This window comes from Palaemon carinicauda, chromosome 8 (genome assembly GCF_036898095.1).
Source record: "Palaemon carinicauda isolate YSFRI2023 chromosome 8, ASM3689809v2, whole genome shotgun sequence".
Taxonomy (NCBI): Eukaryota; Metazoa; Arthropoda; class Malacostraca; order Decapoda; family Palaemonidae; genus Palaemon; species Palaemon carinicauda.
In genome coordinates, this window is record NC_090732.1 from 13,149,660 (window position 1) to 13,160,183 (window position 10,524).

Sequence of the window (10,524 nt, forward strand, 5' to 3'; positions counted from 1 at the left end):
ACTTCAAGTGTGTTCTTTTCCAGCATCACATCCATAACTGCCTGCAAAGCCTGGGTTTTCGCCAATGTTGGAAGGTCCGATTGAAACTCGATCAGAACAGGAGATGGGGGAGGCTGGTGGTCTAGAAAGGGAAGAAAGTAGCCTTCCCAAAGGACACTCACAACCTAAGATTCAGGCCTGACTCTCTCCTACATTGCCCAGTGACGAGACAGACAACCACTACTCTCGACACCAGGAGAGGAGGAACACTCATCTCAGCATTTCCCTCTCCCTCCCTTCTTCCCACTGTCACTCCTCTTGAAAGAAGCTGGGTGTGGTGGTCAAAAATGCTGTGCATGCAAAGGCTCTTTCTGAGAAGAGGTTATAGGTGGTTTTGGAACAGGTACAGGGCCTTTCCTCGATCCCGAACCCAATCGTTTGGCTGCTGTTCCTTTCAAAGGGCCAGAGCCATTGGAGGAAACAGCCAGATGGATCAGGGAGTCCAACAAAGCAGTCCTTCACGAATCCACCGTTGTCTGCACAGGACTCTCCAGAAGCAAAGGCGTAGCACCTGACACTTATAAGTTCCGAAACACCGACATTACCTCGAGTAACTTGCTTTGAGAAGCAACTACTGTAAAGCATCTTGCCTTTTCAAAACCAGGATGGCCCATAGGTTAGCTGTATGGTAAAGGTAAAGGTGTCTGGTTTCAGTTACAGTTTCATCAGAATAGATGCTCACCAGACCGTCACCCTGGCTAGCCCAACCCCCACTGTAGTGGCCAACCACAGCAGTGACCTCCCCAGTTAACAGCTTAAACTCACGGTCCCGGGCGGGGATTGATCTACTGCAATGTGAATGCTAGGCGAACACGTTACCACTGTACTAGCCATGAGGCTAAGAGCAAAGGCTCTTGTACTTCTCCAAGGCCTCCGGGGTAGATAACCCCAATGACTTAGGAAAATCTGTACGTCACTGCACCCAACCACTGGTCGAGCCCCGACACAGCATGGAGAGAGGCCAAGACTGAAGCCTCCATGGCTGGTGACTCAGCTGCTAAGAAGGGCAGACTTTCAGCCTTGAATCTCCAGCGGGGACACCCCCGTCAAAGCGGAAACTAAAAGGTCTACAATACCGGTACTGTACCTGCAGAGGTGCAGGTGTGTAGAAGTGTGTAAAACATCTGTTGCCTTGATAGTGGGAGAGGTAAGATCTTTTTCGACCTTATTAAATGAAGCAAATTCTCATATACACAGATCTGATCATCCACCTGATCCAAAACAAGATTGACAAGATCCAATTATGGCAATGCCAACAAGGGTTTTGGTCCTCACGGGCAACAAAATACCGATCGATGACTGAAATCCTCCCTGAAGGCAGAGCCATCGTCACCTCCCCCATGCCATTGCACTCAATAATGAGTGCAAGGGCCTCCAAAAATTAACTCTCTGACTCAGGGTAAGCAACCTCTGTGGATTCGCCACAGACGAAGGTTAGGCAACATGCTCCGGAGTCTCTGCTCCCCCCACAAATACGTCAGTTCTGTCCAGGTACAAAATCAGGGGTAGACGAAGGTCTAGGCAATCCCAGGGCCGCAAGAGAAGATCTCCTGGCACGGGAACCAGTGGCACTAGACAAGACATCGTGCAACCAGTGCCACACGTCAGGGCAGAGGTACATCAATGATCTAATGACCGTGGTCACAAGAAAAAGAGCCCTCCGCCTACTAGAGAGCATAATACCTCTAGTACGGCATTGAATGGTTCCACCCTCTCTTTCAGGAGCAAGTCCATGCAAGAGGGAGGAAGTGCCATCCAATGACCAGGAAGCAAGGGTCATGGAGGCAGTAACAGCTGCATCACCCCAGCAACAGACTGAGAGCCTCACTCATGTTTCAACCAACTACTCAAGTACACAGATAAGCCGAGGCTACCTGACCAGGTCTGGCTATCAGGGTAGCTGGATAGACCGGTGTGGCCAGGACCTGGGGGCGTTGCACAGGCTACCTGACCAGGCCTAGATATTAGGGTAGCTGGGTAGACTGGGATGGCCGGGACCATGAGGCCGGAGGTCCTCTGTCCCCAAAGGCCTAGAGGACTCCGTCGGCTTACGGGTGGAATGTAAGTCCATTGCCGTACGGGGTGAATCCCGTCCGGTTGCAGGTCGTGCCTCCTTAGACACTATCTCGACCTGTAAAGAACGGAAGGCGTCTCCATAGGAAGTAGCCCTATCCTCCTTGGGGGGCGAAGGACGAATCATTTTCATTTCCCCCTTTGGCCTAGGGGGCTACCCTGAGGTTCATGCCTAATCTCCTCCAGAGGTCTTTTGCGAGGGGATGATCGTCTCCCCTTGCCTGAAGGACCCCCCTGTGTGGGAACTTCCGACCTCAACCTAGGATCGGAGGGAGGAGAGGACCCCGGGAAGAGAAGAGGCGACAAAGGAATCCTAGGTGTATCACCTAAGGACTGGGAGCGGGGAACATCTCCCTTCATGGCTTGGCGCATTACATTGAATAAGGTGCTAAGCCATGGAGGGTCACGGGCTCCTGAGGAACTAAGGGGAAGGTCCTTAGGAAAGGACTGCTCCCTGGGTTTAGGAACCTGGGCAGGTTTCCTAACCCTCTTGTCTGATGGAGGCTTCCCTACAGGCAAGATCGGCACAGGCCTACCCTTAGGGATAGGGTCTGGGCTTGGTCGCACAGGCGACTGTTGTCTCTATTGAGGCCTAAGGGGCTCAAGAGACTGATTGTGAGCACCAAGATGGTAGTGCGCTCTTGCGCTGAACTGTTGGTAGGAGGAAGGGAGCTCGTGCGCGCGCCTTTCTCAATTGCGCGCACCTTTATCGCACTCCTGGAACGCATGAGGTTGTTCGCACACCTGGCATGCATAAGGTTGCTAGCGCGCATGGCGCGCAGTGTGTTGTTCGTGCGCATGGTGAGCAACAGGATGTTCGCACATATAGCGCGCCATAGGATGAACCCGCGCGCCATGATCGCCATTTTGTTTGCGCCAAGACAGTCGTGCACGCCAAGTTGGTCGGGCACACCAATTCGGTCGTGCGCCAACTTGGTCGTGCACGCAAGAGCTCTCAGGTTGGTGAGAGAACTCACTGCTACGCTCACCTGAAGGTTCACAATAGCTTGTGTTGTGCGAGCGCGAACGATCAATACAACGAGAGTTTAAAAACTCTGTCATAAAAAGAATGACTCTGGTCACGAGAACCCGAAAGTTCAGCGTGAAGCGTGTTCAGCAAACCTGAAGGATCAAAGCAACGAGAAACCGGAGTTTCTCTGTCACGATACACCGAAGTGTTAGCGTGACTAGAGTTACGAGAGACCAAGGGTTCGGCGTAACTCAGGTTACGAGACCCCGAAGGATCAGCGTAACGAGGAATCGAAGGATCAACGTGACTAATGGTACAAGAACCTGGAGGTTCAACGTTACCGTCGTTACGAGAGCCCGAGGGTTCAGCGTAAGAGAAACCCAAACGTTTCAAGTCGAGAGAGCCCGAAGGTTCAGCGCGACTGGGACCCAAAGGACTCCTGCTGTCATGAGAACCCGCAGGATCAACATGACGAGAGCCCGAAGGCTCACGATCACGCCAGCCCAAAGGGTGATCGTCACGAGACCCCGAAGGGTCAACGTGAGGAGAACCAGCAGGTTCAAAAAGACGTCTCCTCACAGCCCAAGGAGGAGAACGCCCAGGGTGGAGAGGGGTTACCCACCCCTCCACTCTACGAACCTCCGGAGAGGAACCTACAACAGACTCCGCCCGAGGGGGAGACTGATTAATGTCAACAGATAAATCCTCCGCGAGGGAGGAAAGTTCGTCCGAAGGAGAACTACGCTTATAACAAGGTTCTCTTTCCGCCCTGGAGGAGAACCTAAAGCGTAAGGAGATTGCCGATGCACAAAGGCAACCTTCTCTTGCGAACGAGAGATATGCTCCCCCGAAGGGGAAGCTTGCCTTGGAGAGAGCCCTGCCACCACCCCTGGTGGGTTAGCTAACTCCTCGGCGTCGGAACCAGAACCAAGGTCTGGAAAAGAACAGGCGCTCCCTGGGGGAAGAGAAGGAGCCGACTCACTAGGGAAGCCGCCATCCTCGTCTATCCCACAGGGTTGACCTGGAGTCACAAGCCCTGCGCTACTGCTCGACCGTACCCCGGAGGGGCCTGGTTGAGGATTAGCTTCGGGCAGAGATTTGGGCGTAGAGGAAGTAGAAGCCCGCGATTTCTTCGATTTCGACGAAGACCCCGAAAGCGAAAATTCGCATTTAGACTACTTATTCTTACGCACGAACCTCTCCCACTGGGAGGCAGGCCACTCCCTACACTCAGAACAGGTGTTGTCCCACGAACACTGAGTTCCCCGGCAAGCCGGGCATAAAGGGTGTGGGTCCGTCTCCACGGACGACATGAAGGTGCCGCAGCGGCGGCCTTCAATCCCTGGACATGTTCCCATAGCGGGACAATAACCATACACACACCGACACACAAAAGAAAAAGAAAAAGTAATAAAGTCAAGGCAGTTTGTTTAACGGGAGAGAGAGACGGCATGTCTGCACTCTACCGAGCTAAAAGTAAAATTGGTTACTAAACCGACAGGTGTGAGTGAGCGGGGCAGCTAGTCTACCCCAACCCCCTCCCGCTAACTAGCGGATGGGGTAATTATCCCTCACTAAAATTGTCTTGGCTGGTTTTCAGCATTGCCGAAAGTAATACCCTATAAATACCGAAGGTTTGTATGTGTCGGAACAATTAACTTTTAGGGAAGACTAGCACATTTCCCACTGTAACTCAACTGTAAAGATTGCAAAGACAAAAAAAGATATGTAAGAGTCATTCATGAGGTAAAGAATTATTTGTGATGTACTTTAAGAGTTTGTGACCTGGGTAGTGGAGTTTGGGAGGCTTGTCCCAGGCTGAGTTTGTGACCTTGGAAGGGGGATCAGAGGGGGGGCTGGAAAAGGGGGGTTTGGGAGTCTTGCTCCCTGGCTAGGTCTATGACCTGAGAAGGGGGGGGGTCTGAGGGGCTTGCCCCCAGCTATGTCTGTGACCTAGGAACTACTAAGCTGGGTTAGTTGGGTTTGTCAGGTTCTGTGGCCTTTTACAAATCTCGAAAATGTTAAGTATTGATTTTTTTTTCCTGTTTTCGCCTACCCAAAGTCCAAGGTTGAAATCTATACTGGTCGGGAAAGGGGAAGGGATAGCGGGAGAACAGTTTATTTGCGGTGGAAATATAGGTCAAATTCATTATAAGCACACTATTTACTGTGGGATAAGTTGTTTATTTTCCTTGAAAATGTAGTTCCGTGTTGCGAACCAAAAGCCCCGGTTCCTGCTGGGTAACTCGCACTACCAAAGGCCATATTAGGGTATATACCAAATATTCATGGTAAATTTTTAGAAAGAGGAACCAGCCCAAAATGACATGAAAATATGTTTTTCTAGGTGATTTTGATGTGTTTTGCACGAATATCACCTTCAATTTCCTCGGAAATGAGCGGTTTTAGACTTTACTCTATAACAAACCAAACCTAACCTAATACAACCACCTAACCTAACCTAGGGCCCTGTACCCCTACCTAGGCCTAGCGGTGGGGGGGGGCCTCCGCACCCCCTGCGACCCCCCTTAAGGCCACAGTGATTAGTAACATTAGAAGAATTAAAAGAAATATCCTGGGAGGGCCAGACAAGGGCTTCAGTCGTTGCATTCTATTATTAGTAACATTAGAAGAATGAAAAGTGGTAGGAATATTTAAATATAAATGGCTTTCGTTTGTTTAAAATGAGCCAATTATTTCAAAGTATCAAGTCACGTGGTGCGTAAATAAGTCACGTGGGGCAATCAAACGAAGTGTAAAGGTAGAACAAAAAGAGGAGGCAGAGCTATGAAGTCATTTTTTGGCGGGAGTCAAAGGATGAACATCTCTCTTTAATAGCCACTCACTTTAGTAAAAAACAGAGTCCTCATTTTTTGTAAACGTAACAAAAATCGATTGCTTATGTTCTATTCATCTCCAGGCAAAACTAATGGTATATTCCTAATCGGAAAAGTGTGATTTATGAGTTTCTGGAGTATTTATAAGTCGCTTAGCTGGTTCCTCTTTCAAAAATAATACCATATTTATTTACAAAATCGACTCGCTCTTTCCTTGGTCTCTCCCTACAAGCTGTCACATTGATCGTTAATCTGAAGATGCTAGAACTTATTCCTGATTCTTAATGAAATAGAGGTCATTTTCGAAGAAAACAGAAGTTTTTCTATATATAACACTATATCAAGTAGTAATAATAATAATAATAATAATAATAATAATAATAAATGTGGTACTCCTATGCACGTAAACCGATTGGATGCCTTGAAGGGTGGCTAGAATAGGATTTATGGTAATCTAGTTAAAATATCATTCTAGAGTTTCTTTCGATCATGACCGCAACTATTATATCGTATTCCCTAATAAAACTAAAATATCAATCACACTAAGATACGATCCAATAAGGAAATTTATGCAGTCTGGGATACTTACAAGAAACCCTGACACAATAGAAGCGATAAAATTTCTTCTCTCGCTCGGATCCCAGTTTTCACAGAGCGCAGGCATGTTCTCTGGAATATGTACGCAACAACCTGGCATTTTGATCTCAGTCTAAAGTACAGCGGTGACGTATTTATCTAATCAATTTCCCTTTGACAACCAGAAGACACAGACTTTGTTGTTGACACAAAGACTCTATGAGGGATGTTGACGTTAGATTACGTGTTCGAAAGGATACCCTCGGTTACCTTTCTACCTTCAGTTATTTGTTTTTTATCTAAGATAATTAAACTTATACCACAGTGCATATTTACTCCATATCTGTTTACATTAATGTGGTTATTAATCTTCTACCATTCTCTATATATATAATTTTTAAACTGCCGTCAATTAAGTATCATATGTTCGAACACTACCTATCTCTACCTTCGGTAGGTGGTAACATAACGTTTAAGTTATCATCATATCATCGTGCATTAAGTGTTCTGTATAATATAATCATGAAATGGAAAGCAACTACAATAATGAACAAGAATATAACCATAGCATATTACAAAAAAAAAATACCAAATTAATAATTTAGTGCTTACTGATTTCAAAAAATATTTATATATAAACCTTCCTTTTCATGATTAAGATTTATTAAAAGTCTATAATTAGTAACTTACTCAAGCAAGCTGTCCTCACAAGAAAGCAGGGATGATAATCTGAAAGGCAGTAATAATGTTTAGCAGGTGATCCATCTCCTTTAAATCTAAATCCACCCTGAAGGATCTTTTCACATCTTATAGATCTACTGTATTAATGTGTCTAAGCACAGATACATTTACTTGTTAATGCATAAGCGTGTATATCCTACATATTATAGCCTACAAAAGTTACCTAAAAAATGTCGCACAGAACAAACTAAAATAAATAATCGTCACCGTTACACCATCGTTTTAGAGCTGAATCTTCAGGTCTCGGTACCGCCCTTCCCTACAAATGTTCTTAATCGTTTTCTATTTATCTTCTTTAAAATAGAATTAGCCAAAGGGAGGAAATGCATACAGCCAAGTCAGAGCTGTAATTCTACAAATCTGCAAAGATGCGTTGTCGTCAATGTTAATACATTTGCGAATATTCTATCAACGTAAATTTTGTACACTTTAACTCCTTTTGAATGTTAGGTAGATACCAAGTCCCTTTCATACATTTTTTTTTTCCTTTTCGGTTTATACATTACTTTCCCAGTCTCTTTAGTATCTTTCTGAAAACTTTTGAATTATGTAACCTCTTTATAATCTTGTCCTTAACATTGTAGGGACAATTTTTGTTTACTTTTTTTATTGAATTCCCCCTTATCTCCATTAGTAACTGTTTAATCTCTTTTTACTCTAGACAAAATGTAATAAGAGATAAACTTAATATTTCGTTTTGATTTGACTACTTAATGCAATCTTTAGAGGTACTTTAAGTCAAGGGCTGTTTTCCTTGTCCTAGCACACAGGTCAATAACCCTGCGCCCTAAATGACCTAGAAGATTTGTTTTTCATACTACTCTTAAGTATTTGGCACGGTTGAGCTACATATACCGAGACATTTAGTGTACCCCACAGCGAATTCTACGTTAAATGTTAAATCCACATTATCGAATCACTTCGAGTCTTCAACTTCTTGAAAGCCTTAATATCTTCTGTTAAATTTTCGGATGACTTGTGCGTTCTGGTCTGAAAATTCAAGAACCTACAGTAGAGGTACATTTTGACTCGAATCAATAATGAAAGTTGCATAAGATTTTTGATAACTCTGACCATCCTTTGCATTTAGATCTTCTCAGACAGTATCATCCTGCAAGTAATACTGTACTAGATATTCTGTCAATTCTACCAGTCATGCCTTCTCCATCATAAGGCTCAATACTAAACAGTATTCTAGAAGTTTTATTCCAGCTATGACAAGACTGTGGAATGAGCTTCCTATCAGGCAGTTGAATCGTTGGAACTTCAAAACTTCAAAGTTGCAGCAAAATTTTTTTTATGTTTAAGGAATACGATACGATATTAAAACCTAATGAAAATTGGGGAAGACATCTCTTTCTTTCAGCATTCATTGTACATAATATGCTTTATATACAGTATTCCCACCAACCTGTGTAGAGCAGACAAACATTTCAACGCTATTGGGAATATTTTGTTTTATCATAAATCAGAAAACATGCATTGCAATTCTCTATAGAAATTATCTTTTGCGGCAACTCTGAACAGTGAATTTGTCTTTCATTGTTTGCAGTTTTCCACTATGATGCTTCTAAATCATGTTTCAATACCAAACCACTAACATCTTCACATGACTTACTTGGTTTAAGAACAAAACTTGATGGCAATAAAAGTATGTACAATATATTCATAATAATATATTCATTGCAATGCATACACTCGCTAATTTTTTTTTCTTTGCTTCCAAATTGGTGAAATCTGGAGGTAGGCCCAATGGTGACAGTCAGACGTAAAAGAAAACTACATTGTGTTCAGCGTAATAAAAAGAGTGATATGCGGACTTTCTCGTTTATCATCTAAATGAAAAACTTGTAGATTTACATAGAATAAAAAAGAGAAAACAATGAACAAGTCGTCATTAAAAGAATGCTAGCTACTAGATGGGACCCTACCAGGTGGTTATAAGCACCTGTTGTCATGTGTTCACACTGGTTATGGTAAGCTTTTAAACCTTTCTTATTAAAAGCTCATACCTTGTTTCCGTTTACCATTCATATAACAGTTGATAATAAAGTAACTTGCTAAAACAACCTCTCTCTCTCTCTCTCTCTCTCTCTCTCTCTCTCTCTCTCTCTCTCTCTGCTGACACTTTTACTATATTTACAAATGCAATTTCCTTTTTCTTTGTCTTAGCTATAATCCCAATGTTTCAAAATGCTCCCTCGTTTCCTTTCACAATTTATGGACAAGTGACTTTCCACTTCTGCTTTGGCTTGCTTTGCTCATTTTTCCCCTGTCTCGGGGTACAACTCTATACACCAAAAACGACCCTTCTCTAATGAGCCAGTCTAGCACTTCAGTTCATAACTGAATAGCCAGGACCCACCTGCATATAGCGTAATGCTGCAAATGTCTCGTTGCCGTGACTCGTGACCTACATTTATACAGAATTTTTCTAATGATAAAATTGTATAAGCAAATTGCATACTTTTTTTTTAGTCTAAATCAAATACTGTACTGTTGACAGAGGTATTTTTTTTTTCTTTTTAGATATTCTCGGTTTTTTAAAGTTTCTAAGGTGTGCTAGAGTTCACAAATTTAATAGTTTTACCCATAGAATAACATGTTTACTGCCCTTTAAGATGCCCATCAATGGGAGAGGATATGCAGATCAATTTACAAAAAGTTGGTAATATATTTTTCCAATGTAAAACATCTCACATAAATATTATACAGCCTTTGGAGAAATTCAGACTTACTCTATGACAAATAAATTACAAGAAACACGGCAAAACAATAAAAACAAAAGTTATAATAATCTTATAGACACCAAATAATGTAACAAATAATGTGACTTGCAAATATAGTTTTATTCTTCGATTAAGTGAAACTATATACAGTACAATCTACAGAAAGATTTTGACTTAGAAATAAATATAGAAATATAGGCATAGTGTCTAGGGTTGAGGTTTTAATGGTATGTGTGCACTATGTATATATATATATATATATATATATATATATATATATATATATATATATATAAATATATATATATATATATATATATATATATATATACAGTATATATATATATATATATATATATATATATATATATATATATATATATACAGTATATATATATATATATATATATATATATAATAAATATATGATAAATTTTGCACGGATGTGTTTTTTTATATTCCCGTGTTTTTTTTATATTCAAATAAGCCATATATTTTTATACATTAATCTCTAGATTCTCTTAACAACCTCGGGATCAAAACCCCAGGTGAAATCACA

The 10,524-nt window shown here is 42.5% G+C and overlaps 1 protein-coding gene across 1 annotated transcript in view; it reads right to left on the reverse strand.

The window, feature by feature from the left end:
• The window catches only part of LOC137645658 (transmembrane protein 50A), a 44,151-nt gene extending 37,427 nt beyond the window's left edge, over positions 1–6,724 (reverse strand). The window contains exon 1 of the mRNA XM_068378490.1: positions 6,509–6,724. Coding sequence (XP_068234591.1) covers positions 6,509–6,616 — 108 coding nt within the window. The 5' untranslated portion in view covers positions 6,617–6,724. The remainder of the gene's footprint in view (positions 1–6,508) is intronic.
• Between the last annotated feature and the right edge of the window lie 3,800 nt (positions 6,725–10,524).